We start from the raw sequence: 17,631 nt of genomic DNA, 5'->3' as shown, positions 1-17,631 counted from the left end.
CTTAATGAGTGCTAAAAGCTGCGACCAAGGCAGCCAAAGGAAGGAGCCCAACTATGTGGACCCCAATCAATGTTGCTCGATCCAGAGTCAGGGTTGGTGATCTGGCTTGAAAAACAAAGAGCTGTTCATGAGGCATTCAATTCTGCCCCCACCCAACCCCTCACCCATAGGCCCTACCCCTACCTGTACCTCTCATGCACCATCACATATCCCTTCTACAAATTTACAAACCATGCGCTCTATATGCTTTTCCTACTTCTTTAATATTTAGCTTGGAATGTTTTTTCAGCATATGGAATGGGCATATTTTGCCCAACTAGAGAGCTTGAGGGTAGGTCCAGAAATTGGTTTGTTTGGCCCCTTCAACCACAAAGATGTTTCACTGCCCCTGTTTTTAAGTGTCTGTAAACTGAATTATTTAGCCCAAGATGCTAAGCCTTTATACTACATTCTACTGATCAGCAGAGGGTGCTGTAACACATGCAATCAGTCCATGATAGATTTTAACCTTTTCAAGCCTTTATCAATTTATTTATTTATTTGTTGCATTTGTATCCCACATTTTCCCACCTATTTGCAGGCTCAATGTGGCTTACATTATGCCGTAATGGCGATCGCCATTTCCGGAATGAGAAATACAAAGTGGTATTGCATTAAAGTTCATAAATGATAGAGTAAATTATACAGTAAATTAAGCAGTCAAGTATAGAAAGTTCTCTTTTGAGTTTCCACATTGAATGGAACATTTTCTTTGTTGTATTTTTCACATGGCTTTCTAGTGTGAGATTTCGGTCAATTGTAACTCCGAGAATTTTCAGGCTGTCCAAAACAGGAAGGGTGCAGTCAAGGGTGTTTATAGTGGTGGGTTTGTTCTTGTTATATTGTGATGAGAGGATGAGACATTGTGTTTTTTCTGCGTTGAGCTTTAGTTGGAATGCATCTGCCCATGAATTCATTATTTGGAGGCTGTGTTTGATTTCATTTGTGATTTCTGTTAGATCATGTTTGAACGGGATGTAGATCGTGATGAAAGGATTAAGGCCTTGGTTGGATAGTGATTTGGCTAGGGGTGTCATCATTAGGTTGAAAAGGGTTGGTGAGAGCGGTGATCCTTGGGGTACTCCACATTCTGGTTTCCATGGTGATGATGTATTCAAATTTGATATCACTTGGTATGTTCTTGCGGTTAGGAAGCCATTGATCCAACTAAGTATGCTTCCTCCAATCCCCTAAAATTGCTAAGCCCAGACTATAATGCACTTAGATGAGCTTTTTAAACTGCATCTTGGGATCTGTAGTCCATTTTTTTTTGCTTACTGTACCACCCAAAATTGTTTGAGAAGAATGTTAGAAGATATATCTCTCGTTTCCTTGTCATCAGCAACAGACAAATCCAGAGGCATGTGGGTTATGACCATCTACCAGCAGGTGGAGATAGAGAGTACCAAACTGAAGTCTGCTATATAGTATGGTATGCTCCTTGGTCAGTCAGTATTCTCCATCTCCAGCAGGCAGTGGACAGTCTCTCACATGCCCCTGGTTTCTCCTGCTTCTGTGGCTCCTGTTCCAGGTTCCCTGGTTCAGTTGAGCTTGGGAGTGTCTAGGCCAGTAGAGATGCCTGACTTGGGGTACACCTGGTGTTGCCAGGTCCCCCCCCCCCTGCTTTTCCCTCTGTCCTGCCATTTCCTTCCTCCTCCTCCTCCTCATAGAATTTTGAAAAAAAAATAATGCTGGAAGAGAGGAGGTTTCTGCTTATGTGCCATTCTGGAGGAGAGAGGGTGTGCCTGGATTCAGCCACCTGATTGGAGTCAGAAGGCCTGTGGGTACCTGTAAGGCCAGCAAAATCATGATTATGAACTTTCATTCTTCCCCTCTGTCAGGTTTGTGATGTTCTTGTTAATGCATCTGCGGCGGTACACTATTTCTTTTTTGAGCAGCCTGTGTGGGGATTTGCCTGTGTTTTTGAGACAGTACCATTGGGCCACTGCGGATGTGATTTTGGCGCACTCTTTTACAGTACCTCTCTTCAGTTGGCAGCAGCCATTTTGGTCACAGGCTGCAATAATGGATTGTTCTTTCTGTGTTTCTCTCTTCGCAATTTTTGGGCCATTGTGGTGCAGATGGTGAGGTTCCGTTGATTAGTGGACTTTTTTTGTCTGCCTTTTTGGATTCAGGTCTTGGCTCATTCTCGCATGGCAAATTCACGCACAGGACAAGCCTGGACCTTGCTGCACCCAGGTCACTCTCGGCTTCTCAGCATTCTCCAGGCTGCTCCTCCCAGCTGCGTTTTTGATCTGCAGTTCACTTCTCTTTCTGAGGCCTAGGCTATGCTGGCATGAGCTGTCCTGTTTCCTGAGGGGGAGTGTATTTCCTTCTCACCTCTAGATATGGGGCAATATCTCCTCACGGTTGCCTGGTCTGCTCTTTCCAGGCTGTGTAGGCAGCCTTCAGCTTGTTTCCATGCTTGTAGGGGCATTTGCTACCCTATGCTGTGTTTACTTCAGGCACTGGATTGTGGTGTTCCTTGTTTTGGTAGGTGTGGTTGTATGCTGTTTAGACTGTTTTTTCTCCTTCCTGAGGCATGGTCATTTTTCTTCTTTCTGATGCGGGGGCAGCTGGCGGCTTGTGTCCATATGAGCATCTAGTGATGCGCTCCTGCAGCAGCTGCCTTCAAGGCAGATTAGTCATCTCGAAATAGCCTCCCTAAGGCAGCGATCCCATGTGGCTTTGGGAGCGTTAGACTCCCAGCTGTCTGACCTGTTTTCGGTCACTGTGACATTGTCAGCCTTCAGCTCCTGAATGCATTGGCAGACTTCAAATTCAGCATATAGCAGCATTTCCACCTCATAGTTCTCTGCACCTTTAGCCACCTTGGGGCCATTCTGGCATGGACAATTGCCCTTTGGATTATTTAGCACTTGCACTATTAGCCTTCAGGCCACTGTAGCCTTGCAGCTTGGAGTAGGTGCTGGGTGTGTTGCTCCCTGGGTGCTTGGCAGGTTGCATCCTTCTGTTTTTTTGCTGCTGATCAGCGGAAGACAGTTTGTGGTGCCTTCACTGGCCTCTTCATGGCTGCTGTTCCAGCACCTTTCTGTTGGGGCTACGCAGGCTGCCTGGCCTTACTGCCAACTGCATACTGTCAGGTTCTTGCTTTCTCAAGTGCCCTCTCTCTGCTGGGCAGGTAGTGTGGTTGTGTCAATTCCTTTGGCTGTTGTTGACCTTTGTTTCACAGTGACAGCTTCAGCTCAGTGCATGGCTACTGCTGCTTGGCTAGCTCATGGCTCTATGGTATTGGCAGAATTCGGCTCTTTCACGGCTTCTTTCGTTGGTACATTTGGAGCGCGGCTCCATCACTGTCTGTACAGCATAGTTTCTCCTTTCCACATTCTGCACTACTTAGTATTTGGCTGTGGAGCACAGTTTCTGGCCACATCACCATATCTAGCATGGTCCACTCATGCTTCGCTAGTCCCGGTCTCAGTTCACTTCCGTCTTGGGATACTGTTCCCAGTTTCCTCTCTGTCAGTTGGAATGGTCCATGTCTGAATGGGGAGCAAACCCCTCCTTTTTTGTGCATGGAATGCAGCCCTGGTCTTTACTATGAACATGACCATCTGTGCCTGATGGCCACGGCTCCTTGTGGGGCACAGTTCTATTTCTAATGGCTGAGTGTAACTCCGTGTCTGCTTAATGTGCTCGGCTCTATCGTTGTCTGTTAAGTGCAGCTCCATCGCTGCCTGTTGATCGCTGCTTCATCTTTATGTGCTGAGCCTAGTGAGCACAGCTGCATCTATGACTGTTGAGCACAGTTCCATATATGTTGGATGGGGGCAGATCCATTGTTGCCTGGTGAGCATGACTCCATCTCTGCATGTTGAACACAGCTGCATCACTGAATGAAAACCACCACTCCATCTCTGCATGTTGAGCACATATCTGTCTCTGAATGTCTCTGTGTCATCTCTGTATGCCTAGCGAAGCTCTCTCTCTCTCTGAATTTAGTGCACAGCTCTCTCTCTCTCTCTGCGCATAGAGCTCAGCGCCATCTCTGAATATGGGGCACAGCATCATCTCTGTATGTACAGTATGACTTCGTCTCTGAACGTAAAGCACAATTCTGCCTCTGAATGTGGAGCACAGCTTCATCTTGGATTGTGGACTGCAGCTCCATCTTGGACTGTGGAGCATGGCTCAGAGACGGAATGGAGAGCACTGCTCCATCTCTGAATGTGGGGCACAACTCCTTCTCTGAATGTAAAGCACAGCTCCATCTCCGAGTGTGGAGAACAGCTCTGTCTCAGACTGTGAAGCATAGCTTCATCTCAGATTGTGGAGCACAGATCCAACTCAGACTTTGGAGCATGGTTCTAACTCAGACTGTGGAGCATGGCTCTGTCTCTGAGTGGAGAGCACTGCTCCATCTCTGAATGGGAAGCATTGCCCCATCTCTGAGTGGACGGCATAACTCCATTTGGGATAATCAGCAAGGCTCTATCTATGAATATGGATCATTGCGCTATCTCAGGGTGCGGAGCATAGCTTCATCTCTGCTTCTTCCATATTGCTCCAGTACAGTTGGCTCCATCTCTATCTATGGGACACAGCTTCCTCCTGAGTTTTGGGGCACAGCTTCTTCTCTGCATGTATGGTCTCGTACTTGTCATCTGTCACTTTCCCACTGTTACGGAATCTGTTCTAGCTGGGGAGCACATCTCTGGTGTTTTGTAGTGTACAGCTGAGCCCTTTCAGTGTGGAATGTCGCTAGCTGATGTCGTATTTCAGCTCATCCTATGTCTATAGGATTCTGTTGGCTCCGAGCCTGGGGGGCAGTCTCACCCTACTCTGGGTCTCAGCCCTATTGTGCGACAGGATCCGCCCTGTCTTATGTTGGAGTTCTCCTGTGTGTCTTCATGCTCGAACTGACTCCATCTCTGCATGGTCCAAGGAAACAACAGAGCAGACAATCTGCAAACTCCAAGATGATGGTAGCAAAAAGCACATCAAAATCAGGAAATCAGGAAAAATTTCTTCAAACCTTTATTATGAAATATAAACCAAACAAGCCCAAATTAACATCTGTAGGCTTACAATAAATATCAGTAACAAATTTGTTCTCATTGAAACTAATCTTTATGTCAAGGAAGGGCACATTCTTCATATCATAATGTATCTCAAACTTTAGATATTTATCCAGAAGACATCATCAATACACCTTCTCCAAAGTAATACATTGGCTTTAAAGTCATGTTCTGAAAGAAATGATTTTTCAAAGTGACTCATATATAAATTTGCAATGGAGGGGGCCATGGTTGCCCCTTAGCTGTGCCCCTTATCTGTTGATAAAATTTACCATTAAAAGAGAAGTAGGTCTTAGTGTTATAGTAGTGAGTTCAACTACCAATTCAGTAGGAACTCTCAAATAAAAATCTATTTGTGCGATGATGTCCCTAATTATCTCAATAGCTTCCTTCTGAGGTATATTAGAGTACAGGAATTCAACATCCAAAGTGACCAGGATAATATATTCTGTACATGTAATGGCATTCAAAGCATTTATCAAATCTGCAGAGTCTCAAACATAGGAAGGAATTTGCTTAACAAAAGGTTGCAAAAGTTTATCTGTAAAAATCGATAATGGTTCAACCAAGGATCCAATAGCAGAGATAATTGGCGGAGGGGTGTGAGTATAATGACTTATGAATCTTTGGAAGAATGTAAATAGTGGGGAGAATTGGTTCCTCAAAAGTTAAAAAATCCATTTCTTTCTGGGTTAAATATTGGCCCTCTTTACCCACTGTAATTGTTTTAATTTTGTGCTGTACAGTTAATATTGAATCATTCTTCTTATTAAAAGACTTGTCATCTAATTGTCTTAGAATCTCTGAGGCATATGCTTCTTTATCCATCTGCTGGCTTAATAATTATTTCCTTAGCGCCAGCAGCAGATGAATCCAGAGACTAGTGGATTGTGACCATCTACCAGCAGGTAGAGATAAAAAGCGCTGAATTGAAGTGCCTTATACGCAGGGGCGTATCCAGACAACAGATTTTAGGTGGGCCTAGGCAAGAAGTGGGTGGGCACCAAATGTTCTCCCCCCTCCCAAAAAAAATCTCAGCTGGCGGAAAACGCTTCTTTCCACCTTGGCAGTCTGAAGCAGGCATGACTGAAAATTGAGAATGCACAGGTGCCGGTATCGTGTAGTGCTTTCATTACCATCAGGGGGAAGTCTTCAGCTGGCGGAGCTTGGGATCCCCACCAGCTACAGTTAAACATAAGCTACTGTTGGGTGGGCCTGAGCCCTAAGTGGGTGGGCCCTGGCCCACCCAGGCCCACCTGTGGCTATGCCACTGCTTATACGATGGAATGATCCTTGGCTATTCAGTATTCTGTACCTCCAAGCAGGCGGATGGATGGTCTCTCCCATGCTCCTGGCTTCATCTGGTGCCAGCTCCTGTTCTAAGCCCCAGTTCAGTGTAGCTTTGGGGTGTGCGGCTGAGTGGTGCCACCTTTAGGGGGTACACCTTGTCTTCCCAGGTCCCTCCACCACCCTGCACCCCCCTCCAGCCCTTCCTCCATTCTCCTTCCTCACAAACAACAAAAAAAAGGGCAGCTTATTGGCAGTTTCTGCTCCTTATTTACCATTAAGCTTTCCAGTTATGGGCTCAGGAGGGTCTTTGTGAGTGCTTTCAGCAGCACTAGGTTTCTCAACCAGGACTCCAGACAGCTGGATCTACCAGGTAAGTGTGCATTTAAATTTCTCCTGTATGTTGGGGCTGCGAGTTTACTTTTGCTTTTGATTTTTATGGCTGCAGAACTTAAGCTCTGCTCACACTGTGGAAAGCAGAGAGCAGCATTGGGGCAGTGTCCAGGGGGCTGTGCTGGCTCCCCGATGTTGGAGAGTGCAGGGAGCAGTGAGGCCATAGTGGTTTCCCACACAGGAGAGGCACAAGACACTTCTCCTCATGACGCTGACAGTTTACCAGTGGCCATTTTGCAGTGCAATTCATGGCAGGGTCAGTGCTAGGGTTTCTGGCGCCCTCCTGCAGCTTATTAGTCGGTGCCCCCTACCCATCCAGGGGCAGGGTCACTACGGCTCTGCCCCTACAGTAGCCAAACCCTACAGTAGACACACCCCTTTTACCGGTCATGGCTAGGTTACCATATAGAGACTTGCACGAGAACGGAATTCATGGGAATCCTGCGGAACCTGCGGGATTCCTGCAGGGAAGAAAGCAGTTCTGCGGGGATCCCATGGGGACGGAAGCAGTTCCTGCGGGGTTCCCGTGGAAGTGTATGCTGCACTTGCGCCAGCCTCTCACCTACCAAGTACCAAGTTCTTTGAGTTCTGTCTCCTCCTCCTTGCTTTTTTTTTATTTTGGTTTTTTTTGCAATTTTACAATAATTTCAAGAATGCATCTTGATTAGAAAAGATGATTAACAGAGGAAAAGAATTAATAATATAATTCTATACAATTTTCCATCTTATATTGACAGGTAACAGAGAAAGAAAAAATAAAAAAAAAACAGCACAGATGCGGAAAGTCTCCATTAAGGAGGTGGTAGAGATACAAATGGTGATGAAATTCAAAAAGGCATGGTATAAACATAGAGGATCTCTAATTAGAAAATGGAAGTTATAAAAAAAACTAAACCTAAATGACTGCATGTGTGTGGATGTGTCGAGTGACACATAGATGGCGACTCTAGTTGTGATAAACTAGGGCCGATACCGGGAGACCTGCATGGTCTGTGCAGGGGCGTATCTGTGTGGGGCTACAGGGGCCTGGCCCCCCGCAGATTTCGCCCCAGACCCCCCTACCGCTGTCACCTACCCCCGAGGTCCGCTTCCTCCTGCCGGCTTTTTAAAATATTGCTTCAGCTGGCGGGGGACCCCAACCCCCCGCCAGCCCAGCCGCGGTCTTCTTTAACATCTTCATCCTTGTCGTGCTGAAAGCTGCATGCATCCTTAGTTCCAATTGGATGGAGTCTGACGTCGCAGCACGTTCAACGGGCCGGGGGGGGGGGCTATAATGTGCCCCCTCACTCTAGCCCCTGCCCCCCCTACCGCGAACCTCAGATACGCCCCTGGGTCTGTGTCTCATATATGGCAATCTGGTTTAAGATGGGCTGGAAAGGGCTTAGACAGCAACTTTAGTGGCTGGAACGTGAGGACAGTGCTGGACAGACTTTTACGGTCTGTGTCCAGCAAATGAGAAGATAAATAGGCTGGAGTGGTCTTTGAGGGCAACTCCAGCAGTTGGAACATAAGGATAGGGCCAGGCGGACTTCTATGGTCTATGTCCCAGAAACGCCACAGAAAGACTATAATCAAGTATATAATATCATATTCATTGTTGATTTAATCATGAATTGATAATAATTATGTCTATTGGGCAGACTTATTTACTATGTTACTATTGATCCTCTCTGCTCCCGGGTTGATGTGCAGACCTCAGCTCTGACATAGGCATGAGCATCAGATGTCACCTGACCTACTGGCTCGTGCATGCGGTGATCTCTTAGCACACAGTGCCAGTGAATCAGAGAAGTCTTACATGTGCGCACCAGAGTGTTCCAACTTCCATTCTTTCCTTGCCTGCAGTGCTGCGGCTCGAACTCTGAGAGCAGACAGAAATTTTTTTTTTAATGTACCATTAAATTCTTGTGCTACACAACCAAATATATATGACTATTTCTAAATTTTACTATCATTTCCACATAACAATTATACATACATTCCATATATCACATCCTACTAGTGAATATTTGAGCCAAGTTTCTGAAGTGTTAACGACTGCGAGTGATAATAAGGTGATTACTTCGAAGGAATTTAGGTATTTGTTGAGGAAAAAAACAAATGTTCCAAATATTTATTTCTTACCGAAGATTCACAAATCTGTTAATAACCCCCCGGGGCGTCCAATCGTTTCCTGTGTCGGATCCTTATTTGAACCATTGTCCCAGTTTGTTGAATACCATTTACACTCTCAGGTAGAGAAAATTCCCTCTTATGTTAAAGATTTGGGTGAGATGCTGGAATTTTTAAACTCTACAGAGATTCCTCATGATCAAAATGTTGTATTATTTACATTGGATATCGTATCCTTATGTACAAGTATTCCCCAGAGAGCTTGTTTAAGTTTGATTGATCAGGTTTTACATCAGCAAGACTTATCAGACTCTAAAATTCAATTATTGAGACAAATGGCTTCGTTTGTAATCAAGAAAAATTATTTTCAATTTGGTGATCGATTTTTTCTTCAAACTAGAGGGGTTGCCATGGGGGCTACGTTAGCCCCCACGGTAGCCTGTCTCTATATGGCGATGTTTGAATCTGTGCATCTGTATTCTTCCTGTTTTATGGCTACTAATATAATAGTTTGGAAGCGTTATATCGATGATATTTTCGTTATGTGGTCTGGTAAGTTGGAAGAAATTGATGCTTTTGTGGAATACTTGAATGGATGCGATACTAATATACAGTTTGTTTTGCAATCAAAAGGTTCTTGTGTTCATTTTTTGGATATAAAGATCGAGCTATCCAGTGGTCAGCTATCTACAGGAGTTTTCCGTAAAGAGACAGATAGAAATACTATTTTGCATTTTAGTAGTCATCATCCGCGAAAATTGAAAGAAAGTATTCCTATCGGTCAATTTATGCGGATTAAGCGATTATGTTCAAGTCCAGCAGTGTACAAGCAGCAAGCTAATTTAATGTCAAAAAGATTTTTTGCTCGGGGTTATCCCCAATATGCTGTAAACTCTGCGGCAAAGCGAGCTAAATATGCTCAAAGATGTTGGCTGATTAATAGAGAACAAGCTTCAAAAAAAGGTAGTAATACACACGTTAATTGTATACTTCCTTATAATAATTATACAAGGAGTATACAGCAAATTATCTTGAAACATTGGCCCACTTTATCTATTCATCAAAGTTTAATGACACAACCGCGTTTTGCATGTAATCGCGGTAAGAACATGTCTTACCTGATAATTTCCTTTTCTTTAGATGCAGCAGATGAATCCAGAGACCCATCCCGTCCCCCACCCCCCCACACACATGCGCGACCTCTCAGTTCTCCCTGTTGGTACTTATTGTTGCATGTTTTTGTTTTGGATGTTCACTCAGGGTCTGGTTTCCAGTATGGGGATTTCAGTTTCTATGTGGGGAAGGAAAATGTTGTAATTCTGTTTCCTTCTGCTTTGTTATGAGAAATACTGAATAGCCAAGGAGAATTCCATCCTATAAGGCAGTTCAGTTCTATCTCTACCTGCTGGTCACAACCCATTAGTCTCTGAATTCATCTGCTGCATCTAAAGGAAAGAAAATTATCAGGTAAGACATAATTTTTCAATTTGCATCATTGCGTAAAGTATTGATTGCTTCACACTCTTATCATATTATAATATACTCTTTTATTGTCCTGATGTTCCAGTTTGGAGATATCATTGAGAACCACTGTTTCATATGCTTATATTAAGGGGTGCATATTGCCAGGTGGTTGCCACTTACTTTATTTCCTGACAATAGACATATTTTTTGCAGTTGTCATTCCTTTAGAAAAATAATCCATAATCTTCAATTTTCTGATAAATTTAAAAACCTCTACATGAACATTAAAAGAATTATGCGGGAGTGGGTACAAAGAAGAGGCTTTTATTCAGTACCCTAATCCCGGTCTCTGTGAGTAGTCTTTTGGATATATTATATATCCTGCTTAATACATTTTCTGATTCTCTTGCCTCATCCGGAATTGTGAGTACCTCCCTCTCCCCCTCCCTCTTCATCTGCTGAATATTAGCTCCCTCTGATTCTCTAAATAAGGATTGTCTGTTATAGATTTGCATTTCTAGAACTATCCCAGCTGAAAAACCTGTTTGCGGTGGCGTACTATATAAGAATGTTGAGGGATCAAATACTTTGTCAGGATCACTCAATCTTTTCTTCTCTCATACTGTACTAGGACTAGGTTGTTTATTATACTGTACTTGCCTATCATTATTGTCATGTCTTTTCCCTTGCACATTAGAATCTCTTTAATGTTTTTAAAAAATCTTCCTTTTCCCTTGATTCCTATTTCTATGCCAGGGATATACATTACCATTTTTATAATCTAAATCATCCCTTCTAAATTTCCCATACTTAATTAATCTAAGATCCCTGTCAAATTGTTCACAATTCTTTTTATAATCCTCATACAATAAATCAAAACAGGTATCATTTTCTTTAAGGAAAACAAGTTCCTTATCTAATGCTTTCCTCACTTTTTGTTCTTTTTCATTACGTCTTAATCATTAAAATCATTAAATGTAAGGAACATTTATTTGGACTAGCTTTTCATGGTAGATGGTTTATTTATATGCAACCCTCTGGGAATGCTCTTACATCTACAATAGTCCAGAAGGGAGGACTCATGCAACTCTAGTCTCTTATTTCATTTACTTAATTTTATTGTCTCTTCCCAGTTCAGCAGAGGAAGAGGTCAAGAACATAAATATAAAGCTAATGTGTTACTTTAGAGAAGGTATATTGATGATGTCTTTATGATTTAAAAGGGCACAGAGGAGAACTTAAGGAATGTGAATGATCTGGATGGTCTGGATAAAAATCTAAAGTTTGAGATACATTATGATATGAAGATTGTGCCCTTCCTTGACATAAAAATTAGTATCAATGAGAACAAAATTGTTACTTATATTTATCGTAAGCCTACAGATGTTAACAAGTATTTGAATTTGAGCTTGTTTGGTTTATATTTCAGAATAAAGGTTTGAAGAAACTTTTCCTGATTTTGATGTGCTTTTTGCTACTTCCATCTCAGCATGACTCCAGCTCAGCGGTTTTTGCTTGGTTCCATCACTAATTGGAAATCCTGACAGTGTTCTGTGCACATCTTTTGTTCATATGTCATCAAGGGTGACTCTCAGCACGATCCCACCATTGTTGCCTGTGGTGGTTTACAAATATGCATTTCTATTAATCAGCCATTGTTTCTCCATTCTTTGGGAAGAAAATCATCCTGGAAGTTTCCATCTGTGGGCCTTTCTGGTACTTTCAGGCAACCAATGGATGTCTGGGTGTGGTCGCCCTTCCTGCTTCTGGTGGGCTCCAGTTAGGACAATGCAGCCTCATATGCTGCCATAGCTCGCTGGCGTTGGGTGCCTATTGCTTGTGCTTATGTCCTCCAGTCACTTCTCATCTTCATTCTCTTCTATGTAGGTCCCCTATATGGTCCTTTTGTCAGACTTTTCCAGACCTTGTACGGTTGATGGTTTTGGCTAGGTCTAAGGCATCCTTCGGAACATCAGTGCTTTCCATGGCTGTGTCTGGTTCCCACCCTACTTACAGACTGCTTTGCTACATACCACAAGTCTCTGGATTTGACTGCTACTGATGAGAAGGAAGGAAAAATGATTCCTTACCTGATAATTTTCTTTCCTTTAGTCACAGCAGATGAATGCAGAGTCCTACCTTTTCACGAGGTTGACACTATCAGTTCAGTCTGTTTCTCTGCTTAGGTTTCTTGCTTTGGTTGCCTGTGCATAATTCTGCTGGTTGACAGGTTTATACCTCATTTCTGTGAGGCAGGGGCGTAGCCAGCCTTCCGTGGGGGAGGGGTCCAGAGCCCGGGGGGAGGGGGCACATTTTAGCCCTCCCCCAGCGCCGCCCCCCCACCGCCGACATTGCCGCCCCCCTCCCGCCGCGAACCCGCCGTCGCTGCAGCCTACCTTTACTTTTGCTGGCGGGGGATCCCACTCCCCGCCAGCCGACGTCTTCTTCTCAGTCGCTTCCTGCTCTTCAATTTGTTTGCTGACGTCCTGCACGTTGTACGTGCAGGACGTCAGACTCAGAGAACAGAACTGTTCTCTGAGTCTGAACAGAACTGTTCTCTGAGTCTGACGTCCTGCACGTACAATTACGTGCAGGACGTCAGCAAACAAATTGAAGAGCAGGAAGGACTGAGAAGATGTCGGCTGGCGGGGAGTGGGATCCCCTGCCATCAAAAGTAAAGGTAGGCGGCGGCGGGGGCGGGTTCGCCGAGAGGGGGGTCCTGGGGTGAATCTGCGGGGGCCCCGGCCCCCTCAGGCCCCACGTAGCTACGCCACTGCTGTGAGGAGGGAGGAATGTTGGCCTTATAATTCCTTCTGCTTTTTATGAGAAATACTGACTGACCAAGGAGCATACCATCCTATCTCCACCTGCTGGTAGATGATCATAATCCACAAGTCTCTGGATTCATCTGCTGTGACTAAAGGAAAGAAAATTATCGGGTAAGATATCATTTTTCCATGTCTAGGGGAGAGCTGGGTAGCTACTGCATGTAATTTTACCTTTAAGTTACGATGGATGATGTGTAGGCTGTGTAAATAGGCTACAGCTTCCAGCACCTGCCGGATTACATTACTGGCGTCCTTCTCAGTGTAGTAACCTTGATCTAGGATCCAGTCAAACACGTCCCCTCCAGTGGCTCTATAAAAGGATACAAGGGACTCAGTAAACATCCCGTTTACACATAACACACAAGTCTTCCAATACACCTTAAAATCCCATACTCCTGCCTTACATTATTCTCTGCTATTCCAGTACTGGCCCCCATTGGCTTTGCCAATGAACCTCAGTCCTGGTCCATTGAACTCCATGCTATTCCAGGATTGAGAACCTCAGACAGCTCTGCTAATACACATTAGTCCTGCCCTACTGCAACCCCTGTTGCTCTAGTGGTGCAAGGAGCCCTGGCATGGAAGCTGAGAGCACTCAGTTTATTTATAAGTAGCCTATGCGGAACCATTTCAAAATCCTTGCTAAATTCTAAATACACTACATCTAGTGCTTTCCCTTGATCCAACTGTCTAGTCATCCAGTCAAAGAAATTAACCAGATTTGTCTGACAAGACCTGCTTCTAGTGATACCTTGCTGCCTTGAGTCCTGCAATCCACTGAATTAAAGAAACATCACTATTCTCCATTATAGAAACATTTCCATTAATTTTACTTACCACAGAGGTCAGACTGACTGGCCTGTAGTTCCCAACCTCCTCCTTACTTCTGCTTTTGTGAAGAGGGTCTACACCTGCCCTTCTCTACAGTGGCGTTTCTTGCCTGGATGGCACCCAGGGCGGAGCGCCGATGCGCCCCCCCCCCAACTAAATTACACCTTCCCCCCCTCCGGCGAAATGACACCCCCCCAGGTGCACGCCGCTGGGTGGGTGGGTGCCACGGCGCGTGCCTGCTCTGACTTCGCTAAACTTCTTTGCTCGTTCGCTGCAGCTCCCTCTACCCTGGAACAGGAAGTAACCTGTTCCGGGGCAGAGGGAGCTGCAGCGAACGAGCAAAGAAGCTTAGCGAACTCTGAGCAGGCGCGCGCCGCGGCACCCCCCCAGCAGCGTGCACCCAGGGCGGACCGCCCCCCCCCCCCCTTGGTATGCCACTACTTCTCTAGTTCTCTGGGATCACCTCTGACTCTAGAGAAGCATTAAAAATGTTAGCCAGCAAAGCTGCCTGAACTTCAGTGGCGTACCAAGGGGGGGCGGTGGGGGTGGTCCACCCCGGGTGCATGCTGCTGGGGAGTGCCACGGCGCGCGCCTGTCGGCTCCGAGTTCGCTAACTTCGCTCGTTCGCTGGAGCTGCAGCGAACGAGCGAAGTTAGCGAACTCAGAGCTGACAGGCGCGCGCCGTGGCACCCCCCCCCAGCGGCGTGCACCCGGGGGGGTGTCATTTCGCCGGGGGGGGGAGGGAGAGCTGTCATTTCGCAGGGGGGGTGCGCTGCACCCGGGGGGGGGGGGCACACCGGCGTTCCGCCCTGGGTGTCATCTAGGCTAGGAATGCCACTGCTGAACTTCCCTAAATTCCTTCAGTACCCTTGGATATATGCCATCTGGCCCCACTGCTTTGTCCACCTTTAGTTTAGCTATCTCTTCATGAACACAGTCCTTTGAAAATCATTCAGGTTCTACCACACTTCCATTCCTATTTGAGCTTGTCTTCTGTGGTCCTACTCCCAGCCCTTCATCAGTGAACACAGAGCAGAAATATTTGTTAAGCAATTCTGTCTTATTCTTATCAGCTTCTATGTATTCCTCCCTTTCACCTTTGGGTCTCACAATGCCACTTTTGCACTTCTTCCTATCACTAACATATCTAAAAAATGTCTTGTCCCTCCATTTTACCATATTGGCTTTTAAAAATTCCGTTTCAATTTTTGCTATCCTGACTACTTTACAAGGCAGTGTGCTCCAAACAGTAGACCCTGCTACTGAAAAAAGATTATGCACAGGTCTCAGATAAGAACATAAGACTTACCATACAGGGTCACATCAAAGATCCATCAAGCCCAGTATCTTGTTTCCAAAAATAACAAATTCAGGTCCAAAGTACCTGGCAAGTTCCCAAAAGATACATAGATTCCATGCTGTTTACCCACAGGGATAAGCAGTGGTTTTCCCCAAGTCGACCTTAATGATGGTTTGTGGATGTTTTCCCCAGGAACTTTACTCCTGCCAGAATTCCCCAGTCACACAGAATTCAATATTTCTGCGCAGAATCTGCGCTCTCTCCCCACCCGTTCGCCCAACCCCCCTCCCAATGCTGCTGCTCAAACCTCATGCTCGCTGCCACCTGTTTTCTGACTCTATCCTGCCAACTCTCTCCCCCCCCCCCCCACCCACTGCCACCTACCTGAACACAGCACGCCCTGATGGTCTAAGTGGCCTCTTCTGGGGCAGGAAAGATCCCAAGTCTTTCTTGTCCCGCTGCCGCCGCTCTTAGGGCCCCTTTTACTAAGCCACATAAGTGTCTACGCTTGCCCAACACATGCCAAAATGGACTTACCGTACAACTACCGCGTGGCTCTTGCGGTAATTTCATTTTTGGTGTGCATCCGCTACGCGCGTCTGCAAAATATTTTTTATTTTCTGGCATGCGTAGCGGATGTGCACCAAGTGGCATCTGATGTGCATAGGCCATTACTGCACAAATTCTTTACTGCTAGGCCTATGGCTGGTGGTAAGGTCTGAGACCCAAAGTGGACATGAGGCAATTTTGATTTTGCCTCACATCCATTTTCGGGGGGGGGGGGGGGGGGGAGGAAGAGGTCTTTTCACAGGTGCACTGAAAAATAATTCTGAATGCCCATAACCTGCTCCTACACTACCGCAGGACATTTTTACCACAGCTTATTAAAAGGACCCCCTAGTCTCCTTGCTGTGCTTTTTCAAAATGGCCACCGAGACTTCAAACAGTAATCTTGTGAGACTACCGCTTGAAGTCTCGGCAGCCATTTTGAAAAAGCACAGCACCAGTGAGAGAGCAGTGGAAGCAGGGCAGGAAAGAGTGGGGTTCTTTCCTGCCCCAAAGTTGTTCTCCTAGTGCCACTCCTCCTACATCAAAGGTGAGAAAGGGGCTGGCTGGAGGGAGGGGCTGTAAAGACAAAGGGGGGATGCTGTGGGTGACTGTAAACAAAAATGGATGCTGAGGGTGGGTAGGAGGGGGCTGCAAAAAAGAGGGATACTGTGAGGGAGGGAGGGGGTTGCAAAAAAAAAGGCGAATACTATGTGTGGGGGACAAAGGGACTGTAAAAAAAGAGGTGAATGCTTTAGGTGACCGTAAGAAAAGGATGCTGTGGGTGGGTGGGTGGGAGGGGGCTGCAAAAAGGGGGATGCTGTGAGGGAGGGAGGGGGCTGCAAAAAAGGAGAATGCTATGTGTGGGGAAAAGAGGGGCTGTAAAAAAGGGAGGATGCTGTGGGTGGCTGAAATAAAAAGGATGCTGTGGGTGGTGGGTGGGAGGAGGCTGCAAAAAAGGGGGGATGCTGTGGGTGGTAGGGGGCTGCAAAGAAAAAGAAGGATGCTGTGAGGGAGGGAGGGGCTGTTAAAAAAGGGGGGATGCTGTAGGTGGCTGTAAAAAAAGGGATGCTGTGGATGGGAGGAGCTGCAAAAATATTGGTAATATTAGTTAAATTATGGCAAATAATGCAGAATTTGCACATTTAGTGCATAGAATTTTGCAGAATTTGAACATTTTGTGCACAGAATTTGCAAACTTTGGGCCCTGTTTACTAAGGTGTGTTAATGTTTTTAGCGTGCCTACACTTAGCACGAGCACTAACAATGTAGGCGCCTATAGGGATATTGTAGTCATGTACATGGTTAATGCACGTTAAAAATGTTAACATGCCTATAACACTGCTTAATAAACAGGGCCCTTTGTGCGCAGCATTTTGAAATTTGTTGTGCAGAATTTTGATTTTTATGGCGCAGAATTCCGGCAGGAGTAGAACTTGTTCAAGCCTTTTTTAAACTCAGCTACAGTGACTGTTTTTTAAAAATCATATCCTCTAGTAGCAAAATTCAGAGCTTAATTATGTAGTGAATGAAAAATATTTTCTCTTTCTTATTTTAAACACTCTACTGATTAACTTCAATGTGTGCCCCTTTGTGTTTGTATTTTTTGAAAGAGTAAACAACTGATTTCTGTTTACCAGATCCACTGCACTCATCAAACATATAAATGGCAAGAGGCGTACTCACTCGCAAATGCGCAGTACAGACTCTCTCTGTCCCGCCCCCGCGTCAATACGTGATGACAGGGGCGTGACAGAGAGGGAACCTGCACATCTGCGAGTGAGGGAACTGC

General features: G+C 45.4%; 1 protein-coding gene across 1 annotated transcript in view; it reads right to left on the bottom strand.

The window, feature by feature from the left end:
• LOC115463443 (caM kinase-like vesicle-associated protein) overlaps positions 1 to 17,631 on the bottom strand; it is a 259,850-nt gene that overhangs the window by 22,852 nt on the left and 219,367 nt on the right. Inside the window, exon 5 of the mRNA XM_030193938.1 lies at positions 13,334 to 13,472. Within this exon, the coding sequence (XP_030049798.1) occupies positions 13,334 to 13,472 (139 nt within the window). The remainder of the gene's footprint in view (positions 1 to 13,333; positions 13,473 to 17,631) is intronic.

Source organism: Microcaecilia unicolor, chromosome 2 (genome assembly GCF_901765095.1).
Source record: "Microcaecilia unicolor chromosome 2, aMicUni1.1, whole genome shotgun sequence".
Lineage (NCBI taxonomy): Eukaryota > Metazoa > Chordata > Amphibia > Gymnophiona > Siphonopidae > Microcaecilia > Microcaecilia unicolor.
The sequence above is the reverse complement of the archived record's forward strand: the minus strand, read 5'-3'. Positions and strand labels throughout refer to the sequence as shown.